This window comes from Rhinolophus ferrumequinum, chromosome 11 (assembly GCF_004115265.2).
Source record: "Rhinolophus ferrumequinum isolate MPI-CBG mRhiFer1 chromosome 11, mRhiFer1_v1.p, whole genome shotgun sequence".
NCBI lineage: Eukaryota > Metazoa > Chordata > Mammalia > Chiroptera > Rhinolophidae > Rhinolophus > Rhinolophus ferrumequinum.
The window spans coordinates 49,361,114-49,387,175 of NC_046294.1; the positions used below are offsets into that span (position 1 = coordinate 49,361,114).

A 26,062-nucleotide genomic window follows, 5' to 3' on the forward strand; every position below is an offset into this window, starting at 1 on the left:
ACACAGTTTACACCCATATTGTTCAAGGGTCAATTGTATATATTTTTAACTTTTAGCACACAAGGAATAGGAAGGAACTTCCTGAATCTGATAATGGCTAGCAATAAGGAGGAGAAAAGAAAAAGTCCTAGCCAAAGCTATAAAGCAAGAAAAAGAGACAAAAAGTACAAGAACTGAAAAAGAAGAAACAAAGCTCACATATTTGCAGATGAAATGATTGAGCACATAAAAAAATCTATAAGAGTAAATAATTTTTAGAATTAATGTTAGAATATAGTAGGGTTGTTTGATACATGGTCAATATTAAAATGTCAATTGCATTTCTCTATACCAACAAACAGAAAAAGAAAAAATTGTAAATGGCACAAAAAAACATATACCATCTGTTTCCTATATGGTCAAGTACACTGCAACAATATCTGACCTTCCCACAGCTAACAACTATAAACTCTAGACAAAATATGAAAACAAAGAAAACAAAACCAAAATCCACAAAGACCGGAAGGTACTGGATGGAGAGTGAACAAATGTAGGCTTAATTCTACAAGGGAGTTAACAGTTGGGTGAAGGACCCAGCACAGGGAGTTTCCCATTTTTATGGCTTTTAATTTGAGGGCAGGTAATAGTGAGAGCCACGCACAGTGGCTAAAGCACCAATGAAAATCCCACGGTCCTTGTGGCCTGCAGAACCAGAGCTCTGAGTTCAGGACAACCACAGCCACTGGAGTTTATGTCCAAAAAGAAGAGAGTAGAGAGGGAGAACCCCACGTTCTGCACGTAAACGCTGTCCAAATCTCTGGCTGACTCTTGTACTGTGTATGTGTGGGACAGACTCCAGCTAAGAATAAAAGAATAAATTGAGATTCAGCCTCTCAAGAAACAGAGTTTGCAATCTAAGTTGACCAAGTTAACGACTTGTTTAAACACAAAAGAATCAAAAACTCTCAATACTTGAAAGATGCTTAAATTCTCAGTGGCTTTATGAAGCAGGGTTTTTGGTTTTTTTTTTTAAAGACATGCAAATTACCAAAGTATGAAATACCTGTTGGTGTGAGTTGTATTGTAGTATAATGTCAACTCTCTTACGGTTAAGTTTTTCTTTGTAATTATATAAAAATTCCTTGATATTTGGGGGAGAAAATATTTAAGTCATTTATTTTATGTTAGTACGAATTTAATTTTACAGAAATCACAAATGGATCTTCTTATTTTTGTAAAGTATGACATTTCTACTTAGAGAACATCTTAGTCTGTATTAGCTGTTGGCTTTCATTCTGTTAAGGAACTATAGCTTCTGAAAATCTTATCGTGTACCATGTAGAGATAAGTTAATAGTATTCACATTTTCAAAAGTTATATACTAAGTATTTATATATTATAAGAAATGTAATACTTCAATTTTGTTTGAGTGGTTTCAGGTACTGAAATAGTTTTGACTGAGTGATTTTTGTTTTTAAAAAAGAAGCTGTTTAACTTCTAGGGCTATCTTTATTTGATAAGTGAAAAGCAAAACAATTTTTTAACAAAAACAGGAAATTCAGACAAAACCCTAGTATTCCTAGATATATGCCATAGTTACTTTGGGGAAAGGAGGAAAGGAGGAGAATGGGATCAGGGAAGTAAAAATGGAAATTTAAACTAAATCTGTAATTTACTTATTTCTTTTAAAAGATCTGATTCAAATTTAGCAAAATGTTATGATTTAACAAAATGGGAAGTTTATTGTTCTCTGTGTTTTTAAAATAAGAGAAATCAAATTGTTAATAAGTCTCATTACCTCTTCTTTAACTTTCTTAGAAGGCTCTATAAGCATCCTAACGTACAGTTTTGACATCCATATTTCTAGAAGAGTCTCCAGGCTACCTTCCACAAATCTAAACCCATCACATCCTAATTACATACTGCAGCCAGATTAATCATTCAGGAACCAACAATAGAGTCCAATTCTGGTTACATCAAATGTAAAGGTTAGGCAGGATGGGATCAGATCCCAAAGGGCAGATAAGTTCCAAACCTGTTTGGATTCAAGTACTGTCTCTATTTCTCTGAGCCTGAGCTTGTATATAGGTAAAAAAAATGGTAATAACTATCTCAAACAAACCTTGGGAAGATTAAAAGAGACTTTTCACATGAAACCATCTAGTACCATGTCTGACATATGGATCACTCAAAAAACACTAGTTTTCTTTTCTCTATTCTTAACCACCACAGCAGTCTAAAACATATGCTATATACTTGAGTTTAAAAAAAATCTCTTCATTGTTCTTGCATGCCCCCTGTTCAGTTTCAATTCCCTGATCCACTTCATTTTCCATTTTATTATTTTATTTCTCCCACCTTAGGTTTTCTGCCTCTCCACCCATCATCTATTCCTATCCTACGCATCCTTCAAAGTCCAGATCAAATTCTACTTTTTACAGATCTTCCTGACTTTGAACTTCTATTGCTCTTAAAAACCAGCCTCAGACAGTTGACCACTTAGTGGTCCTTAGTTTATATTTTAAATTTTATTTTTAAGTATTAATTACAAATGACATCAATACAGTTTCCCTGTTTTTAAAACATACTAATAATATAGATAAAGCTTTGACTATTACCTTCATTCCCAGACCCCTGCACTTTGGGGGAACTAGTCTTGTTTGTAATGTATCCTTCCAGAACTTTACATACATCTATCTACATACTTATAGAAATGCAGTTTTGCTTTATTTCTTTTTATTATATATATACATATTACATGTTTATTATATATATGGTATTAAATTGTACATGATGCTATAGACGTTATTTCACTGAATATGCGTATATCTTGGAGGTCCTTTCAATACATGTAGATTTTATGCTATTCTTTTCAACTGCTGCAGAGTATTCCAGTTTATGTATTCTCTCCCTTACTGGTGGGCATTTAGGTTTTTTTCTAATTTTTACTTGCATAAATAATGAAATGTTTCAGAGGGACACTGACATGAGAAAATTCTGAAGCAGAAACGACAAAATAAAACCACTACTTACACTGAATGTATTCAAGAGATTTTCTAAGGAGATTCTGGTTAGCTGAAAGTTAAATGCCTTTGTATCTGAGAAGCATAGTATTTTTCATTTACATTATAATTTTCATATCCTTTCGGGCATTAAATATGGCCATTTTCATAGTTTTGTTTGGTAGGATACAGTATTCACTAAATTATTTGGTATAAAAGATCCCAAGCAGGATTGTATACACATTACTGTTCATTTTTCCCACTAGCATTAATCATTTTTTCCATTAACTCCCAACACCAGAGGGCAGCAGCCTCAGTACTAATTAGCAATAAAGCAGAGAGTAACTCACTAATGAAAAATTACTCCTTTAGTAAAATCTGCACTAAATTACTAATCAACCTTCTACTTTGGGGAAATAAATATTTCTGAAAAACAGTACAGCCATACAAAATAGTAAAAACAATTAATTAAGCATATAATACTTGTTTTCATTACATAACTTGATCCTTGGTTAGTTACTGATATCCACAGATTTTTCTAGAAAGTTGGTATAGGTTTTCTCTGTTTTTGTATATAATAGATATGTTCTCTGCCAATCTCCTCCTAAATAGAACTGCCAGTTGGGATCTCTGTGTTGTGAGCTGGGCTTATTGTTCTGCAGACTTTGTCAGCACTAATTACATTATGTAAACTTTCAAAAGAATAACGAAATCTAATAGTATAATGAAATGTAGGAGGGGTAGAGAATAGTGTGAGCGAGCTTCCATTTTTCATAGCACATATCTGACAGATAATATCTGAAATAAATCAAGGAATAGTGGTAATAGCATATTATTTAGTGTTTTGATGAGAATAACTAAAAACAGTTAAAAATGGCTTCTAAAGAGTAAATTGAGGATGAGAAGAGCCAAACATTGCTTTCTATTACAATCCCTTTTGTACTATTTTTATCATAAGTATGTAATTTATTTGAAATAAATGAAAAATAAAATGGTAAAAACTGAGAAAAAATGTAAGAAATTTGGAAATAAAAAGAAAAAAGGCATGGATATCCACGTATAAGTGAATCCAACAGAGTTCAAACCCATGTAGTTCCAGGGTCAAATGTAAAGCCCTTCTATGACCTGGTCTATATACAACTTTTCTTTTTTTCTTAAAAAGAAAATAAATCCAAACCCTCAGTCATATGTACTAAATTTCCTGGACAGAAGGAGAATGTTGTTGTCAAGTAGACTAAAGCAATTGTTGAGCAGCAAATTCAGCTCTTTAAAAATATTTCACGATAATTTATTTATTCTGCTGAATATTACATCTTACTCCAGCTTTTAGAAAAGCCTATCAAATGGTTTTAATGAGGCCCTTGAAACTTGGTTTCTGATGTCACTAATATTTACTACCTAAGTATTCAGATTATAGAGTCTAGTACAGCAATGAGAAAATTAGAGTAAAGGCCAAATGACCTGGGGTCTAGTTCCAACTCTACCACTTAAAAGTCCCATGTCCTTGAGCCAGTCATTTTCCTTTTCTGAAACTCAGTTTCTTTACTTGTAAAAATGAGGATAACTACTATCCAGCCTGCCTACCGCACAGGTTGCTGTGAATATCAAATGAGATTTAGAACATTTTACAAAGTTTGAAACACTACAATTCAAGTAATAAGTACAAATATTTCCCCAAATTAATAAAGCCATATGTACTCTGTACTCTTCACTGATTAAATGCCAAATTAAGTAAAGTATTAAAAAAATGTGAACAAAACAATGTAATATAAACTGTTTTGTAAAAACTGGATTGAACTAGGTGGCAGATCCAAGCTCTGGTCCGGGCTCCACCACAACTGGATAATTTCCACAAATTCTGTGCGTCTCTACACAATGAAATTGGACTAGACCACCTTTATAGAGGGGCTTCATGGGTGTATTTTCCATCATACAATGATGATTTAAAAGAGAATTCATTCACCACTTTTTTACCTGGGCTATGTTGTGATTGAAAAAACTTCACTACCAGATGTCTGAAAATCACTGGCTTCGATTGAAGTCGCTTATTTCTATCATCAGGCATTTCATAACCCTAACCTAACCTAATCTATCTTTAACTTTACATTCTACTCTTTCTCAACATAGACCCACTTTCTAAGACTAGAATGTTCTACTCACCGTTTCTCTAAATGTCACGGCCTATTTCTGCCTCCACATTGTGGTCAGTACCAGTATACAGCTGTTGCTGCTACAGCTGGCTGAGTAGCTCTGCCGTGGCTGGTTTCACTCCCACTCAAACTTGGCCTGTTCTTAATATCTTGGACATAAGTTTGCTTTCAAAAGTTAAAATATACAGTAGATCAGAAACAGGAGATAGTTGTCATGTTAAAGAGAACTTGGCTTCTAGGCCAGCGAGACTTGCTGCAATTTGAAAGAATGTATGAAAACGTCAATAGAAAGAGGAAGGAAGGGGAAGACTTAGTCAGCCCTAGAGCACAGAAGGGTCACAGATGACACTGTAGAATTGTCATCTGTGCACTGCCTGGAGGAAGAACATCTTGGCCATGGACTTGTTGGGTTCTAGCAGTAGGAGAGTCGCATCCTACAGATGGAGGCATTCATTCACTATTACAGGCAGATACTGTTAAACATTTATGCCATACACCTGACTTGTGATTGGATTTTAATCACTAAAAATCTTCCAATTCTGTGACTACTCTTATGGTGCATCTAGTAAATGCCCTGATAGAGACAAATCCACTATTATGTCTGTACCATAAATTAATAAAATAGCACTCTGAATTCAGTGTCAGTTTCTTGACCTTAAGTAGGGTGAGTACATCCTGAGACAAGTCAGAATAACAAATTAGTCTGAAGGCATAGAAACCAACAGTCAGATCTTGGACTGCAGTAAATTTACCAACAGAATGCCCACCATAGAAAGTACACAGGATGCCCCAATAAACTGCCCCAATAAACACCCTGTCTTGTTGCACTATTTTCTTTTTAACACACACACCTTTATTTATTCAAGGCCACTAAAAACATACTATACAATTCACTCGAACACAGGGGGCACTGACCCCTTTCCCAACTCCCCCCAGTCGAAAATCCATGTATAACTTTTGACTCCCCCAAAACTTAACTGTTAATAGTCTACTGTTGACCAGAAGCCTTACTGATACTAGCATAAACAATTGATTACCACATATTTTGTCTGTTATATGTATTATATACTGTATTCTTACAATAAAGTAAGCTACAGGAAAGAAAATGTTAAGAAAATCATTAAGAGAAAATACATTAACAGTACTGTATGTATTTATTGAAAAATATCCACATATAAGTGGATCCACACAGTTCGAACTCATGTTATTCAAGGGTCAACTGTAAAGCCTTTCTATGACATGGTCTCTACATGCCTTTTCAACAATTTCTCTCTAAGCTATACCAAAAACAAATGTTCTAAATACACACATAAAGATTCACTCTCTGCTTGGAACAGTCCTCCTCTCCATGTTGGTAAATCAAAATTTTAACTCATTCTTAAAGTTCGGCACAAATAACACTTTCTCATGAAGACTTTTCAAAGTACATCACACCACCAAGGCTAAAACTAGCAATTTTGGTGACTCAGGCAAGTAGCAAATAGCCCTCGGATCAATTTATCACTTATTATGTGTTATCATCTCATATCATCTCACTAGAGTCATTAAGAATCAGTGGCATTCGATAGGTTCCTTTTTTTCACTAACTAGGTACTAATCATGTATTAAACTCAGTTGCTCTATGCTAAAAGACTACATATGCTGCCAACGTGTAATGTAATAAATGCTGTTAAGTCTGATCCCTTATTTTACATTTCTGCACTCTCCATTTCAGTGCCCTGGGACATAGCCTAGCTTACCTACACTATCAAGCCACAGTAGATACACCTTTATTTACCAATTAAAAATATTTATTTTCTCCCATTGAGAGAGGGATTAAGTAATCATTTATTATTTTTATTAAATAATTATTATGATTATTTAAATCTATTCTTCTGTTATGACACTTATTACTTGCTGTATGTATTATATTTGTGAACTTTTATCTTCCATCCTATGTTCTTTAAAGATATGATCTATACCTATTTCATCTTTGTATCTCCCACAGGTTTTTCAGCCAGTGCCTTGTATACAGAGGGCACTTTAAATATAAATTAAGAGTTTCTCTTCCACTTTCAATGAAGGCTCTCTTCATTCTTCTTCTATGTATTCTATCTTTTTATAAAGTTTTCCTTGACCATCCAGTCCACAGGTCACTCTTACTTTTGAACTCCTAAAAGAACTGTCTATAAACCATTTAATTGCCACCAATGCTACTCTAGCATTATCTTTTTATGTTTACATGCATTTCATAGTCTTTTTATAGTTCAGTATATCCCAACAATATCTAGGCACAACAGAGACAATCAGTTGTTAAAAAAAAAAATCAAGAGACTCATTAAGAAAAGTATAGTCAAAACTAGCACCTAAAGAGAACAAAAGATCTCATCCATGGCAATGAAAACTAAACTCCTAATGTTGACCGGCTAAAGGCTTTGACATACATAATAGTTACTAGTAAATTAAATTGTGTTGGAATTCTGCAAGTGTCTTTGAATTTCATAAATCTTCCTTTCACTTTAGGGAGATGTAAGTACAACCACATTCATTTACTGACAATACCAACGAAAGCAGATGGCTTTAAACAAAAACAATTAACTATATTGAACATATAAGGAAAACATTCATTTGTAATTTTGTTAATTTTCCCTGCTGAAGATATTTATATAGTCAGTTTGTATTACATATCATTTTACAGGATGCTATGCCTTAACTCTTTCATTTCTATTAGGTTTCCTCCTCCCTAATGGACCAAAAGCAGAAGAGCAATCTTTGAATCTTCACTTCTTTTGTATCCTTCCACAGCAAGGAACTATATTCATAGGAGGCATTTAATAAATACTGGCAAACTGGCTTTAAAGTTATTTGCACTTTGAGCACCCTAGTGTTAATGGGATATCACAGATTTTGCACACTTGATTAAAAAATATATATACACATATGCATATCATATATATGTGTGTGTGTGTGTGCATAGATAGATAGATAGATAGATATAGATATAGATATAGATATAAAACCAAATCCTACAATAAGAGAGTTAGTTCTCTGGTATCTCAATCAGAACACCGTAGAGTCTGGCTACTCAACGTGTGGTCCACTTTGATACAGCAGCACTGGTATCACCTGGGAGCTCATTCAGAATCTCAGGCCCCACCCCAGGGCTTCTAAGTCAGAATCTGCATTTTAAATCCCAAAGTGATCTGGAAGCACTTCAAGGTTTGAGAAGCACTGGTTTAGACTCCAGCGTAAGAATTAGGATGCGCAAGATGCATATGACCAAGTAATACTAACTCATTGCTGATTGTTTGTTGGTCTTCCCTATCTGCGACCGGCAGGCTTGTTGAAGGCAGGAAACCTCTCTGTCTTTCTCACCACTAGTATTCCTTGAGCCTAATAGGCCCAGGAACATTACGCAGTGCTCCATAAATACTTTGTGCTGAATGCATGAATGACTGAACAAAGGGAAAATAAAACTTTTTCAAAAAGCTAATCCTTTAGGAAATTGTACATGATTTCTTATACTACCATGCTAATTCTTTAATTCAGTATTATTCATTCCATTTTTAAAATGTTGCCTTCTCAACTTTAACAAATGCATTTAATGCATTTGACAAAGCAATAGCTTGGATCATCTTCCTCCGTTGGAACCACCAGGGGCCTCCAGCTGTCTTTTAATTCTAGCTCTCACAGATCCATCCCATATGCCTGCACAAGATGAAATCACCGCAAAACTTGGAGGAGGTGGGGGGAATAGAGGAATGGGTAAAGCAAAAACAATGCTGTATCAAGAGCATCATATGAAACCTGGAAAACATGATTATTATTTTTTTAACAGGATACTTCCAGGAAATAATTCCCATCAAGGAAAAGAAAGAGGTAAGGGAATCCTTACCTTTCTCAAGAACAAAAGGTGAAACTAGAGAATATCAGGGAGTGATAAAAGCCCAGCGAATACCTAGCGACAGAAGGTGGAAACACACCAGACCAGAACTAAAGCGGATAGCGGTCAGAAACGTACAAGAAGGATGCCAAAAACCACTTTCAGGTCTGCAGAGAAGGAAGTCAAAGGAAAAGAAAGGGGAAAGGAAATAGCGCTATGACGGGTATAATTTACAATGATGATGACTTATTATTATTATTGTTAATTTTTTATTTTTATTTTTTTTTGAGAGAGAGAGATGACATGCATGAGAAGGGAGGGTGGGAGGAAGGAGGTTGCAATTTCGCGCACTGCGAAAGGAAGCGACTACAGGCGTCCCTGCTCATCTCAGACGGTCCCTGGGAGGGAGCCCAGGCATAGGTAGGGGGCAACGCCCGGCTACGATGGCTCCCGCCCGGTGGCCTGAACCATCTTCTCTGCAGCCTGCCGAGCACCGGGTGGGGATGGAAAAGGGCGGACTGTGTGTGGGAGGACACGCGGGAGGGTATGGATGCCGGGCTGACCAGGTACCCACCTTATCCCAACGGAGCCACTGGCCGATGGCCGTGTCTAGCTGAGGGTCCCCGGTGTGGTAGGGGGCGTGGAGCAGGTTGGAGTTCAAGTCCCCTTCTTCTACGTTTTCAGCCATGGCAGCCAGACTGGGCTGTGCGAGCCAGGGGGCCGACGAAGACACCGATTTGGGAGGGCCTGAGGTGCTCTCACCAGGGTGCCGACGCCCCTTCCTCACTGAAGGGCATCAGAGACCAACCGCAGGATGTTGGCGCCGGAAGCAGGAGAAAGGGGGTATGCGGTCGCCCGCACCCCACCAGACCAGCTCCGGATCTCTCTCTGGGGGAATACACTGAGGCGGTCCCACCGCGAGAGAACAACAGTCCCAGATGTCTGGGTCTTGGCCGTGGCCGCCGCCGCCTCCGCCTTGACTACCTTAGGCCCCGCCCCCGCGCCCCTGGCCCCGCCCCTTCCCGCCTCTGCCGACTTAAGCCCCTTAGGGCGTGAAGCGCGAGGAGGGGAGCGTGCCCGACGCCTCTGCGGTTGCGGGAGTTTGGCTCTGCCAGGGTGGGGAAGGAATGGGTTACGGCTCTTTTTATTTTTTTAAATTTGCCTTTTGTCACGTTCTCATCCTTGTTACAATCCCCACACACTCCCACGCGTCTCCTTTTCTCGAGCTTGTGGTGACAAGCTCCCCACCTCAGCGCTCGCAGCGCGCGCACAAGTCGCCCTCCAGTTTCGCCTTGGGGCACGCGCCTGGCGGGAGGGTGCGCGGGGCTGTCCCGCACAGCCTTACGGGAGCTGTAGTTCTTTCCTTTCCCCGAGGTCTGCAGAAACCGCCGTAAGGACTACGACTCCCAGCAGCTCCGCACCCTCCTTTTCCTCCAAGGAAAAAGAGCTCCCTTAAGGCTGTTCCCTACGAACACGCCCTGTACCTGTTAGTTACTCAGGGTCTTGTGGTCCAGGGCTTAAGGTAAACTAAACAAGGACTGATACAGTAAGGTGACAACTTGTATCCACTTAGTGCTTTACAGTATACGAATCGCATTTCTATCGCTTCAACCCTCCTGTGAGGTAGGTGGGCGTGATCCATACCCATTTTACACACAAAGAGGAAACTGCCTCTCTGAGAGTGAACTGACTCCTTCAGAGGCGAAGTTCGTAAGTGATGAAATCGGTTTTAAACCGCTTTCAGATCTCCTCAGCTGGCAGTTCTTTCCGCTCTGCTGCTACAGTGCACTAGGAGATAGAACAAGATGACGGAAAAATAGATAGGAAGTTGTGAAGGAGAAAAGATGGGCCAGTATTTAACCACAGGTAACAATGTATAACCTCCATAAAAGGTACAAAGAGCAATGGCGATAGGAACACAAAGGAAGAAGGAAGATTATTGAGATAATTTTAAATTTCTTTTAATTTTGGCTTCCTCTCTTGTATGTAATGTTCACCTTTCAAGTCACTTGAGGTCTGGGAGATGCTGAGAAGTGCTTACCTGTCACTCATTTGCTCCTGAGTTTCCTGGTTTGGTCTCCTGACAATGACTGATTTTGACCAGTATCTTACAACTCTTTCCCTAGTCAGCTTTTTTTGCAAGAAGGGTGTAATAATATTCACACCATGGCTACCGTAACCTAATAAATGGCGTTAGAGTGCTTTGAGCTTCACAGATAAAAGACATAATAAATTCAAAGTATTACTTTCTTTCCTTCAAAGTGCCATTTGCCATAATAAAATCCAAACTACCAAGGTGTAAATGGATCGTACTGCCAAGTCCTGAAAAATTACATGCCGTAGTTTGTAGTTAAAGCTGCTTTTGCTAAGCAGTTGGGTGTTTCTTTTAATGGAGTCAGCAGGTTCTTTTAATCACATAAGGCTTGGGAAACAATTATGTGTCCTGGAGAAAAATTCATTGTTCACCACCATCACTATTATTGTCCATGAGAAACATTAATTGAACATTTACTCTATGCTAAGCATTATGCCAGGAACTGAGCCTACAAGAAAGCATATAACAATTATTCATTTCAAAAAATAAAAACTGTCAGGTAGTCGGGATCTATGCAAGAAAAGGTAGCTCAAGATAAACAGCAAATGCTCGCGGCAGATAACTTAAAGAATTCAGAGCCTGAGGTGGTCGTTAAAAGCAGCAAGCTGCAGGAGGAACCAGCATTGGGCATTGAGGAGCAAGAAGGCATTTTAAACCAATAGACCATTGGTTCTCAAATCTCCTTAGGAGTTTGTTCAAAGTATGTGTTCCTGGACTCTGCCCCAGAGACTAAGTCAGTACATCAGCATTGGGATTTGACAAATATCTATTGATGGTGACATAGGAGGCCATAATCTTGCTACTCAAAGTGCGATAGGACCAGTGTATTGGTGTCCTCTGGGAACTTATTAAGAAATGCAAAATTTCTTAGATTCTGAATCAGAATCTACGTTTTAACAAGATCCAATGATGATTTATATGCATGTGAAATTTGATAAGCAGTGGTTTTTTGTAAGACAATTCTTACTCAATTTAATTCAATTCTGAGAAACACTACTAAATAACAGAACTTTTCAAGAGATGGAATTATATAGGGCAAGTATAAAAGATAGGAGAAATACAAGTGTCAATTGAATACCAGAGTCAATCAGCTCTCACTTTTATCAGCAAGATCATGACAGATACAAACTGGTTTTCAGAAACCTGGCCCGGTGTCTTCAGCTTATGACTTAGGAATTGAAGGGTAGCCAAGGAGACCCAGAATTCATCAAATCCAAGAACAGTTTTTAAGTCTGTCCAGAAGAGGGAGTATAATAGTTCTACTAGTCAGGGAAAGCTCAGAAGCTTTAATTTCTGTTGGAATTTGCCCAGGGTGTCTTGTATTTTTATTTGCTAAATCTGGCATTCTGACTGTGGTTATGAAACATAGCATTGCTCTTGGTTCTAATACATATATCTAATATTTTAGCATATATGCATACATATATATATATATCTTATTCTCAAATGGTTCAGAAAAATGCTGTGTATATATACATATACTTAAATATATAAATATACATACAAACATATAGTTGTAGAAATAGCAAATAATAAAACAAATTGAAAATTTTAACAATAGGTGAATCTGGGTAAAGGATAGATGGATATTCTTTGTCTTATTTTAATTTTTGCAACTTCATTTGAAAGTATTTCCAAATAAAAATATTTAAAAGTAAAACCTCAAGTGTATTAGAAATAGCTGTTTCTATATTGTTTTAAAAAATCTAATTAAGAGACTCAAAGCTCTCCTGGACACTGCCCCAGAGTTTAAATCAGTACATCAGGATTGGGTACCAAGAAATAAAATATTCATCAATATTAGGGGCTCCCCTCTCCACCCAGGCTTTATAGGATACTGGGGAAACAGAAAGAGGCAATAGCTCTTGTTCCTCAAGGTTTCTGCCAAGGTCTTTTCCAGGGTTCTAGTGGTCTCTGGAAGACTGACAGCTTTCTCCTAGCATACGATTTATAAGCTATGGCCAGGAAATTTTTTTGAGGCTATGAACCCCAAAAGCCACTGTCTAGGTTTACCACATGGTCATTCCCTCTAAAATCTTGCCAGTTCCTTAAAAAGTGCTGCCACCAAGAAGATCTCAGGGCCTCCCTCTCATCACCCTCTTATTTTAAGACTGTAAATGTTGAGGAAATCTATCATTCTGCTGTGTGATTGCTCTGAAAAGAGAAGTATTTTCTTGTTGCTCACCAAAATATTTGTCATAAACTCGATGAACTCTGTATTTTTTAAAAAAAAAAAAAAAAGAAAGAAAAAAGAGGAAAGGAAGTGAGTACTGTCTTGCAAGCAACTTTCTACTTTTAGCCCTTTTACATAAAACCTCTGCTGAGGCAAGGGGATGTAACAACAACTAATAAAAAGCAGTTATCTTTATGTAAAGGGGGAAGGATGCAGAGCACACCTGGGATTAGAGTCAAGCAAGGCAAAGAACCGAGCGTGCCAAATCTAAAGAGGCACCCCCTTTCACGTTTGTGGAAGTGCAGGACTAGCACCTGTGAGTTAGTGTCTCGTATTTTTTAAACAGTTTTATTGAAATATAATTCACAAACCAAACAATTCACATATTTAATCTGTATAATTGAATGATTTTTTCGTTCTATTCACAGATATGTACAAACATCACCAGAGTCATTTTTAGAACATTTTCATCACCTCACAAAAGACCTTGTGCCCTTTAGCTATCAACCCCCTATTTCCCACTCCAAGGCCTAAGCAAACATTAATTTACTTTTTACCTCTATAGATTTCCCTTTCAGAACATTTCATATAAGTGGAATCATATAATATGTGGGCCCTTGAGACTAGCTCCTTTCACTCAGCATAATGGTTTGAAGGTTCATCCATATTGTAGCGTGAATTAATATTTCTTTTTTTTTTTTTTACCTCCAGTATTTCTTTTTATAGTTCAATAATATTCCAATGTATGGTATACTATACTTTGTTAAATCTATTTATCCACTGATGGACATCAGGTTGTTTCTGCCTTTTGGCTATTATTAATGTTGCTATAAACATTTATGTGCAACTTTTGTGTGGATATATGTTTCCATTTCTCTTAGGTTTATATGCCTAAGAGTAGATTTCCTGGATCATGTGGTTACTCTATGTTTAATCATTTGAGGAACTACCAGACTCTTTTCCAAAGTGGCTGCACATTTCCACTAGCAGTGTATGGGGGTTCAAAATTCTCCACAGATTTTTTCCAACACTTAATTACTATTTCACTTTTTGATTCTAGTCATTTTAGTGAGTGTGAAGTGGTATCTCATTGTGGTTTTGATTTGCATTTCCCTAATGACTAATGATGTTAAGGATCATTTCATGTGCTTATTGGCCATTTGTATATTGTCCTTGGAGAACTATCTATTCACATCCTATACCCATTTTTTTAAATTGAGTTTTAAAAAAATTATTATTGAGTTGTAAGATTTCTTTTTATTTCTGGATGTAAGGCCCTGATACAAATCAAATATGTGATTTGCAAATATTTTCCCTCATTCTATGTATTGTCTTTGCACATTCTTTTTTTTTTTTTTTTTTTTTTTGCTGCCCCGGAGTCCGGATGGTTCACCTGCCTGGACCTGAAAGATGCATTTTTCTGCAACAATTACAAACAGCCTTCTCCTCTTAATGTTTCTTTAGTAGCGTTCTACTAGGGTTTAATTTGTAGTGTACTCATTATTATTAATTTCTAGATAATAGTTGTAATTGTTTTCTGGGCTGTCATAACAAAGTACCACAAACCACATGGTTTAAACAACAGAAATTTATTGTCTCACAGTTCTGGAGGCTAGAAATTCAAAATCAAGGTGTTGTGAAAATTGATTCCGTCCGACTGATTCTGGGCAAAGGACATGTTTCAGGCCTCTCCTCGGCTTGTAGACGACCATCTTCTCTGTCTCTTTACATTGTCTTCTATGCATTTCTGTCTTCAAATTTCTCCTTTTTGTAATGGCTTCTGTTACATGCAGGGATGTCCAAACTGCGGCCCGCGGGCCAACTACAGCCCGCAATCCATTTTTAATTGGCCCACAGCAAATTTCAAAAATATATTTAGTTTACTTAAATAAACCAGGCAATACATACTTCACCTCGAGTGAGTGGCCCGGCTGTTTGTGTATTTTACCGCATATGGCCCTTGGTAAACAACGTTGAAAAAAGTTTGGACACCCCTGGTTTAAGGCCTACTCTATTGTAGCATTGATGTAAATGATGTTGGATCTGCCGGCAGTTTCTGGGTGTGGGCTAGGATCGTGTCTCGTGAGACCGAAGAATGGACCACGGACCAGGGAGAGGCAAACAGTTGTAAAGGAGGATAGTTTATTGAAAACAAAGGGTCAGAGCTCCCGAGAGGGATGGGGTCCCGAATGGGGGTGCCTCTGTCTTTGCACATTCTTGATGGTGTCATCTGAAGCACAAAATTTTTTAGTTTTAAGGAAATCTAGTTTATCTATTTTTTCTTTTGTTGCTGATACTTTTGGTGTCATATCTAAGAATCCTTAGGCAAATCAAAGGTCATGGAGATTTATCCTTTGTTTTCTTCTAAGAGTTTTATAGTTCTAGCTTTCACGTTTAGGTCCTTGATTCCTTTTGAGTGTCTGGTGTGAGGAAGGGATCTTACCTCATTTAGCTGCATGTGGTTATCCAGTTGTCCCAGCTCCATTTGTTGAAAAGACTGTTCTTTCCCTGTAGGAGGGTTTTGGCGTTCTTGTTGAAATTAGTTTACTGTAGATGTGGGTTTATTTCTGGACTCTCAGTTCTATTCCATTGATCTATATGTCTATCCTTGTGCTAGTTCTATCCTTGTGCTAGTTCTATCCTTGCTGCTAGTTCTATATATAAAATTATAATGGTCAGGCATCTACCCAATCTATGAAGTGATCCCCCTGATAAGTCCAGTACCCGTCTGGCACCCTACAAGATCTTTACAACATTATTGATTATATTCCCCATGCTGTATTTCACATCCCCATTACTATTTTGTGTCTACCAGTTTGTACTTTCTAATCCCTTCATCTCCCCTATTCCCCAACCCCCCTCCCATTTTAGGATTTTCTTTACAGGAGATCATGTCATATGTGAATAGTTTCATTACTTTCTTTCAGATCTGCTTGCTTTTACTTCTTTTTCTTGCTTATTTGCCCTGGCTAGAACCTTCAGTACATATTGAATAGAAGTAGGAAGAGAAGACATCCTTGTCTTGTTCCTTCCCTTAGCGGGACAGCAATCAGTCTTTCACAATTACATATAATATTAACTGTGGGTGTTTTTGTAGATACTCTATAATATTGATGAAGTTCCCTTCTGTTTCTAGTCTGTTGAGTGTTTGTTGTTTTGTTTTGTTTTATTTTTTATCATGAAAGAGTGTTGGATTTTGTCAAACTCTTTTCTGTATCTATTGAGATGTTCATGTAAGTTTTGTTTTCTTATTATATTTATACGAAGTATTACAGTAATTGATCTTTGGAAGTTAGACCAAACTTGCATCCTACTTGGTCATAGCATATTATTGTTTTTATATGTTGCTTCATTTGGTTTGCTAGTATTTTGCTGAGGATTAATTTGTCCATAGTCAGAATAGATATTGGTCCATAGATTAATTTTCTTGTGATGTATTTTTCTGGTTTTAGTATCAGAATAATATTGGCCTTATAAAATGAGTTGAGAAGTGCTCCATCCTCTTCTAATTTTTGGAAGAGTTTGTGATCTCGTGTAAAGAAAATCTTGGTTTAGGCTTTGTGGGTAGTTTTCTGATTATTAAATCAATCTCTTCACTTGTTATTGGTTTATTCATTTGCTATTTCTTCTTGAATCAATTTTAGTAGTTTGTGTCTTTGTAAGAATTTGTCCATTTCATCAAGGTTATCTAATTTGTTAGCATACAATTGTGTACAGTATTCCTTCATAATCCATTTTCTTTCTGTTAAGTCAGTAATAATGTCCCCTCTTTCATTTGTGATTCTAGTAATTTGAGTCTGTTTTTTTATCAGTCTATCCCGAATGTTTGTCAATTGTGTTGCTCTTTTCAAAGAATGAGCTTTTTGTTTCATTGATTTTTCTCTATTGCTTTTCTATTCTTTATTTCATTAATTTCCACTCTAATTTTTATTATTTCTCTTGTTTCAGTTTCCTAATTCTCTCTCTGTCTGTCTGTCTCTCTCTCTCTCTCTTTCTCTTGCTTCAAAAAGTTTTGTTGTTTCAATTTGGTCCATGGCATGAGAGAGAGCTCCAGGGTGGTTAGAAGGCTGCCTAGTGGTTTCAGGGAGAGTCTCAGGCAGAAGCCCAACACCAAGATGATGCAGAGGGGCTCCTCAAAGGACTCTGGGCTCCAAAGGCTCCTTGTCGTGCTTGAGGGTAAGCCTTTTGAAGAGATACTGGCCCAGCCTGGCCTGGGAGCCGGGCAGCCTGCAGAGATTAGTCAGGTGGTCGCCCATCTTCTTGATGAGTTTCACCTCCTCGTCCAGGAAGTGGCTCTCCCAGAAGTCACAGAGAATCGCGGGCAGAACCCAGGGCCTGCAGATCCAAAAAGGCCCAGTTCAGGTTCTTCTCCATGACCATGGTGGCTTCTATGGCCTCCTGAGTTTTACTCCCCTCATCTAGGGAAGGCTTCTGCAGGTCCTCAAAGAGGGCATCGCCACGATGCTGGTTTTGCATCTTCAAGAGACACTCGGCGCCCTCATGTTTCTCCTCCGCCAACTTGAGGAAGAACTAGCTCCCACCCTCCAGAGCCACATCTTCGTGGTCAAAACAGAAGCCCAGGGAGAGGTAGGTATAGGAGGTCACCTCGGTGGAATAATTCTGACAAACTTGGGAGCTCCTGGTTGCTCGGCAATAAGGAGTTAAGCTCAAAATTCGGTGTTGGCTGGTCTCAGAGGCCGAGGGTGGCAGAATTGGTTCTGAAGGTTGAGACTGGAAAAGAAGTTGGAGGGTGATCAGCGGCTGGAAAAGAGGCATCCCTGGGTCTGTTCCGCCCAAACTCTGTTGAAGCAAGAGATGTCCAGTGGACTGCCGATGGTACTCTCCTAATTCTCTTTTCATCACAATCTGATCTACTAAACTGGGCCTTGGGTTTTGTGTGTGTGCATGTATTCCGATGGAATTTTATTTACTAAAGCAGGAGGCAGGCCACATTGGGCCTGTGGCCACAGTTTGCCCATCCCCGATCCAGAGTAATGGTTCCCAACCCTGGATGTACAACATATTAAGGAACTGACCCCTGGGCCGCACCCCCTGAGATTCTAATTCAACTGATCTGGGTTGGAGTATGATAATCAGTGTTTTTTGCTTGTTTGTTTTTTGTTTTAAGCTCTCCTAGGTGTTTCCAATGTGCAGCCAAGGCTGAGAGCCATCTCTTCAGAGCAGGGATCTGACCTTTGGGGAGTTTATGTCTGTCTGTTTGTTTTTGACTTAAAACAGAAATCTACCTCAGAGTTTGGAGGCCAGAAGTCCAAGTTGAAGTGTCAGTACGGCCATGTTGAAGGCTCAAAGGGAGCGTCCTTTCTTGCCATTTTCAGCTTCTGGTGGTTCTCAGCGTTCCTTAGCGTATAGCTGCACCACTCCAATCTCTGGCTCTGTTTTCACATGGGTTTCTCCTCCACCAATTCAGGAAAAGCCAAATGAAAGAAATACATAGGCCAAAGTATGGGGGGATGGAGTGGCATGGAGCTTCCATGCTCTTTCAGGGTGTGTCGCCTGCCCCCAGAAGCTCCACCTTTAGGGGTTTAATTTCAGTTTTGTATTTTTTATTTCTGGAATTGTTTTAGATTCTTTTGCAAATTTTCTATAGCACCTTTTATGCTTACCTATTCTCTATAGAGATCTTTAAACATCTTTCCCCTCTTTATAGTCAGCATAGTTGTTCAATATCTGAAATCTTTGTGGATTTTTTCTGTTGTCTATTGTTTTGCTAGTTCCTGATCATAGCATCTGGTTTCTTTGTGAGCCTTGTGTTTTTGTGTGCATTGGACATTATATTTGACAAATTATTTGTGAGAATAAATTTAGATTTGTAATAAAAGTAGTTTCTTCAGAGAGGACATGCATTTGCTTCTGTCAAATGCCTGGGAGCTCACCTATAATTCTTTAGGGCTTGAAATTCTCTGGTGCTGTTGTGAATCGATTTATTCTGTAATTCTATGTAAAATGTTTCACTTCTAATTTATCCTCACTCTGGGTGTGAAGTCCCAACATATTGTGGGGACCAAATATATTGTGAGAAGTTTCTCCCGTTAGACTCTCAAATTTTTGCAGCCCCTGGATTTCTTGCCACCAGGGTTTTAAAATTAAGGTTCAAAATTTTCAGAATTGGCAAATACTTTCAGGGCAAACATCAAATTTTCTCTAGTTACTACTCTGAGATGACATTTTCCCTTCATTTTGGCTTGGTAATTTCTTGCAGGCTTCTCACCTTTCCTCTGTGATTTAAAAGAAGGTTAAAAAATTTGTTTGTTATTTAGTTATAGCAGGAAGGTTAATACAAATAACCTAGTCAGCCAATTTGAGAAACATTGTTATTTTGATAATTATCTTATTCCTATAAAATCAAGTTGATCTACTATGCTATTTTTTAAATTAGTCTCGTTTTGTAGGACTCTTATCTTGTCTCCATTTTTTCTATAATAGATAACAATAACCATGAACATTTTTGTTATTCATAAAGCTGTTTTTCTGCATTATTCCATACATTTGTATTATTCCATACATCTAATTTCTTGGGAGTACAGTTCTGGGGACTATACTAGAAATGTTTAGGACATTCAGTTTCCAAAGGGTTGAACTAATGTCTTATGAATAAATTACATGATTGTAATCTTTTTAATTTTGTCATCGTAATATTAATATTAATTATAAAACCAAGTCCAATAAACTAGTACTGGCCATCTGTGTAAACAGTTCTCAGGCAAAAGATGAACATTTGTCAGTTTTCTTTTACAATATTAACTCTTTTACATGAACATTTAAGTTCAACTTAATGCAGCAAATACTTGCACGTCTATAGGGCACATGCACTCTTCTAGGTGGTGTAGATTCAGTGGTAAACAATAGAGATCCTGGTCCATGCCCTTATGAAACCTAAGGTGGGGAGCTGCAATATTGAGATTTATAAGAAATACATACTTGGTCATTCAGATAACCTAAAAATATTTCTCATACGATATATGTGGTCGTCTTCCACAGTTCCTGGCAGAGAGCTTCTAAAACCCTTGGAATTTCTTAAGCAACGTGTGCGACAAGTTGTCTTTTGGTATGTTAATGAGGTAGTTTTGGGATGGCACCTTTGAAGGGGGGCTGGTTGCCAGGGTAGCCAACCACGTGATTAGAGGGTTGGAACTTTCAGTCCCACCCCCTGACCCCCAGGGTGGGGAGAGGGGCTGGAGGTCGAATCATTCACCAGTAGCCAATGTGTTAATCCGTCATGCCTATGTAATGAACCCTCCATAAAAACTCAGAAGGACTGAGTTCGGAAAGTTTCTGGATTGGTGAACACCTGTGGAGGGCATGGACGTTCCTTTCCCCTCCCAAATACCTTGTCCTGTGCATCTTTTCCATCTGGCTGTTTCTGAGTTATATATATATCCTTTTACAATAAACTGGTGATCAAGTCAGTAATGTTTCTCTGAGTTCTGTGAGGTGTTCTAGCACATTAATCAAACCCAAGAAGGGGGTGGTGGAAACCTCTGATTGACAGCCAGTCAGTATAGACAACAACCTGGACTTACAATTGGCAGCCTGCATTGCAGGGGGTGGTTCAAACCTCCAGTCTGTGGCCAGTTGGTCAGAATCCCAGGCAACAAACAACCTGGTCTTGTGACTGGCATATGAAAGGGGGTTCAGTCTTACAGATCTGAACCCTTAATCTGTGGAATCTGATGCTATCTTCAGGTAGATAGGATCAGAATTGAGTTGAATTTTTGGACACCCTGTTGGTGTATGAGAATTGCTTGGTGTTGTGTGGAGGGAAGGCTCCCAACTGTACACACACACACACACACACACACACACACACACTCACACAGAAGTTGGGTCCAGAAATCTAATTTAGAAGCACAGACAACACATTATTGAACACACTGTGATAAGTGCTTGGATGACAGTAGTGAAGAACACAATACGAGTACAGAAGAGAGACACGTAACCCAAACTGGGAGGATCATGGACAATATCCTAGGGGGAGGAATAGCTATTATAGTAAGTCTTCATGTCAGGTAGCCTAAGGTCTCCAACTTTGTCCTTATTTTTCAAGATTCTTTGAGTTTTTTTTAGGTCCTTTGCATTTCCATATAAATTTGACAAGAAGTTTGTTAATTACCCCCTTCCAAAAAAAAAGCCTGCTGTGATTATGAAAATGGTATATCTCTTTATTTTTAGAGAGTTTCTTTAATTTTCTCTCAGCAATATTATGTAGTTCTCAGTGTAGAGGTCTTGTAAGTCTTACATATATTCTTAAATATTTTATTTTTTATGGAAATGTAAATGTTTTCATTTTATAGCATAGCTGGGAACTGAAGAATAAATAAGACTTAGGGAAAGGGGATATGGCATTGCAGGCAAAGAAAACAAAATAAGAGGATATTTGGATACTGAGAGCTCAAAATGACAAATATCTGCTACAAGCTTCTTTTATGCTCACAAGGAAGATTTATTGCTGAGGTGAATAACAAGAGCAACAAAGAAGACACAGTCTTCTTTTTAAAGTCCAAAGTCTGCAGTTATATACCTAATAATAATATCTAATAATGTCTATTAGAATATTATCTATCAATAGAACAATAATATCCAATAAGTTTATGATTTAGTTTAAATTCTTTTGAAGAATAAATTTGTAGAGCTTACTTGACTTCCAGACTTTACTACAAAGCTACAGCAACCAAAAGAATGTGTGGTACCAGCCTCAGGGTAGACAAATATATCAACAGAACATTGAGCCCAGAAATAGACTCAGTCACTTGATTTTCAACAAGAGCACCAAAACAAGCCAATGAAAAAGAACTTTTCTTCAACACATGATGCGGAAACAACTGAATATCCATCTGGGGGGAAAAAAAACCTTGACTTCTACTTCACACCAAATATAAAAATTAATTTTAGATGGATCATAGATGTAAACAAAAAGCTAAAACTACAAGCTAATAAAAGAAAACAAAGTAGAATATTTTTGCAATTTGAGAATAGGAAAAAATTTCATAGGATAGAGAAAGCATTAATCACAGAAAGATAAAATTGATAAATTAGTTGTCAGCAAAATTAAATTTCTGCTCATCAAAAGACAGCCTTAAGAAAATAATTAGGTAAGCTACAGATTGGGAGAAATGTTCTCAAAATATATATCTGATGAAGAACTGATATTCGAGATATATGTATATAGAACTCTATAGAACTCCTAAAATACAATAATAAAAAGAAAGAAAAACCCATATCTTTTGATTGCAATTGAGAAACAACCTTAATATAGCTTAAATAGAAAACAATTTTTGCACAATAGTGTGAATGTATTTAATGCCACTGAAGTGTACACATAAAATAGTTAAAATGGTAAATTTTATGTTATTTATAGTTTACCACAATAAAAGAAAAATGAATTTAGTGGCATACATACCAGAGAAAGGCAAGAGTGGAGAGAGCATCAGGCATCCCTGGATCCTAACATGAGACTCTGTCTTTGTCTTTCAGCTCCACTCTCTGTTTCTCCCCTCACAACCTCAAGTCGGTCCTACTTAATGTTGCAAAAGAAGGCAGTTATGGGTACACCCAGCTTCTGGCAAACATCATCCCAGTTAGCAACCCCAAAAGGAAAGAGGATTTATCTGTCTACTTCAGTAGATATAAATTTCAGTAGGTATAAAATTGTCCAGCCATGCCCACCTCCCCTATGGCCATGGGGTTACACCAGAAGAATTAAGTAAAATGGATAATGAAAGAGGAACAGCTCCACAAAGGAAGGGCAGGTTCTGTTACTGGAAGAAGGGGAAAAGGGACATTAAACAGATTTTAAAAAAATAAAAACCCAATGCCTTCACGATTAATTTCATTTCTCTGACTTTAAACAAGTTCTTTACCATCTGTCAGTCACTTTTCTCAATTCTCTCTGAAATATGCTAATTTTCATTTGTTTATTCAGCGGCTTTATAGCATGTACCTGCCTTTTGTGCCATGCACTCTTCTAGGCATTGGGGAGAGAGTAGTGAACAAGTCAAAGTTCTTGTATTCTTGTAGCATGAATGATTTTCCCTTTTATAAGCAAGTATTTGCCACCTTCACATTGTGGCACATCGAAACACCACTAGTAAAGAAACTTTTATTTTCTGTTGAAAGAAAAATGTTAACTAAGTCTGCTATATTTGAAAGGTCAAAAATAACCTTCCACTTTTTTTTTTTCAATTGGGGAAGGGGTACAGGATTTTATTGGGGAACAGTGTGTACTTCCAGGACATTTTTCCAAGTCAGGTTGTTGTCCTTTCAATCTTAGTTGTGGAGGCTGCCGGTCAGCTTCAAGTTGTTGTCCTTTCAGTCTTAGTTGTGGACAGCGCAGCTCAGCTCCGGGTCCAGTTGCCGTTGCTAGTTGCGGGGGGCTCAGCCCACCATCCCTTGTGGGAGTCGAACCGGCAACCTTGTGGTTGAGAGGATGCGCTCCAACCAACTGAGCCATCCGGGAGCTCAGCGGAAGCTCAGCTCAAGGTGCCGTGTTCAATCTTAGTTGCAGGGGGCACTGCCCACCATCCCTTGTGGGACTCAAGGAATTGAACTGGCAACCTTGTGGTTGAGAGCTCACTGGCCCATGTGGGAAACGAACCGGCAGCCTTCAGAGTTAGGAGCATGGAGCTCTAACCGCCTGAGCCACCATGCCGGCCCTAACATTCCACTTTTAATGATGTAGCAGTATTTTTTTTACCTATAGCCACTTAACATATATATGTCATTCTAAACTTCAAAAAATCATGAAGTGTCTTATATTTATTTTAGTTCTAAACTTTGATTTCCCCAGTTTGTGTTCATTTTCATTTTCTGCATACTTGATAGCTCATTTTGAAGTAATGTATTATGTTGTTTTATATTTTATAAAAAGTCTTTGTGCTTGTGGATGCTAGATGACTATAAAATGTATGGTACCTTGTTTTCCTATGAGAGAGAGAGAGAGAGAGAGAGAGAGAGAGAGAGAGAGAGAGAGAGAGTTTTCTGTTTATTCAGTGAAAGAACTGGTAGCGTGTAGTCAATTTTCTATCCCTAACAGTGTTTTCACTTCCTGATGAAATCCAAGATTCACTTCCTATTATAATGTATGAGACAGTATAGTATATAGTAGACAAAGGGAAATTGAATCCGTTGGAGTCAGCTCTGGACTCTAGGAAAGAAAGCTATGATTTTATGATGGTGTGATATACTCAGCCTCATACTTCCTCCTGGAAGTTTCTAGGATTATAAGAAAATGACAAATTCTGGACTCAGAGCAATAGAGGAATAAAACCCCACCCCACAGATCCAGAAAGCTCGGAGAACAGCAAGCAGGAATAAATGCTTAAAAAAAAAAAAAAAAAAAAAAAAAAGGAGAAGGAGAAGAAGAAGAAGAAGGAAGCCTATACTTAGACATATCACATTCAAATTGCTGAAAATGTAAGACGAAGAAAAAAATCCTGAAAGAACCCAGAGTTAAAAAACAGCTATTGATATAGGTGCAAAGATAAGAATTACATCCAATATCTTCTCAAAAACCATGCAGGCAGGAAGAGAGTAGAGTAAAATATTTAAAATGTTGAGAGGAAAAGAAAAAATCCAACCTAGAATTCTGTTCCCTGCAAACTGATCCTTCAAACATAAAGAAGAAATAAATACTTTCTCAGGCAAACAAAAACTAAAGGAATTGTTGCCAGTAGACTTGCCTTGCAGGAAATGTTAAAAGAAGTATTTAGAGAGAAGGAAAATGATACAGGTCAGAAACTTGGATCTACATAAAGGAAGAGCTTTGGCGAAGGAATAAATGAAAGTAAAATAAAAACTTTTAATTTTCTTATTAATTGATCTAACAGATAACAGTTTGTTCAAAACAATAATAGCAACAATGTTTTTTATTACATATGTGTATATATATATATCTTTATGTACAAGTAAAATGAATAATAGCAATGATACAATGTAAGGAAGGGAAGAATTATGATTATTTTGTACTCAAACTATCTGTGAAACAGTATGGTATTATTTGAAAGTGGAATTGGATTAGTTGTAAATGCATACTGCAAACTCTAGGGTAAACACTAGAAAAAGGTTTTTAAAAAAGTATAACTGATGCTAAAAAAGGAGAGAGAATGGGATCATATAATAGACTCAATTACAATGACAAAAGGTGGAAAAAGAATGGAAGACAATCAGAGGCATGATGGACTCTGGACTGACAGCACCGAGGGCGAGTGGCTTAGAACAGGAAAACAAGGAGACTTCTCTCGCAGGCTCTACATTAGTCATTCATTCAGGGTATTAAAGAGTCCACTAGAGCAGGCACTGGGGCTGGATGGGAGCTGAGCCTGTTATGTCCATGGGGAGCAAACCAGGCCAGGATCCTTAGATGGGGTCCTGGGGGGCACAGGGAGGAGAACAGACATGAGACGGAGCTGTGTCAGTTAAGGAGATAAAGGCATAACAATGAGAAAAAGAGACAGGAGGCCAAGAACCCACAGAAGTAACTCACCCTCACATTCTACCCAGAATTAAACACACACTTGACTTAGAGTACACATGCTGCTGGATTAAGAAGCAGGAGAAAATAAATTCATTTATGACTAACACCAAAAAGGAAAATTTCATAGTGCCGCTTTGTGCTTACAGTTTTCATGCAGTGCAGAAAAACCCAAATAGCATCTGATACAATTTACATAACTTTACATAATCTCGTGATTACCATTCGTCAGGGAAGATGCAGACCAAATTTCTTCCATTTATTTGCCTCCAAAACTGACAAAATGGAAAACATTCTGGACAAGTAGCTTTCCA

The 26,062-nt window shown here is 37.9% G+C and overlaps 1 protein-coding gene and 1 pseudogene across 1 annotated transcript in view; both read right to left on the minus strand.

Moving 5' to 3' along the window:
* PGM2L1 (phosphoglucomutase 2 like 1) overlaps positions 1 to 9,981 on the minus strand; it is a 45,070-nt gene extending 35,089 nt beyond the window's left edge. The window contains exon 1 of the mRNA XM_033120438.1: positions 9,568 to 9,981. Within this exon, the coding sequence (XP_032976329.1) occupies positions 9,568 to 9,681 (114 nt within the window). The 5' untranslated portion in view covers positions 9,682 to 9,981. The remainder of the gene's footprint in view (positions 1 to 9,567) is intronic.
* A 7,413-nt stretch (positions 9,982 to 17,394) lies between these two features.
* Positions 17,395 to 18,121, minus strand: LOC117029741 (ferritin light chain-like; annotated as a pseudogene).
* Positions 18,122 to 26,062: the final 7,941 nt, after the last annotated feature.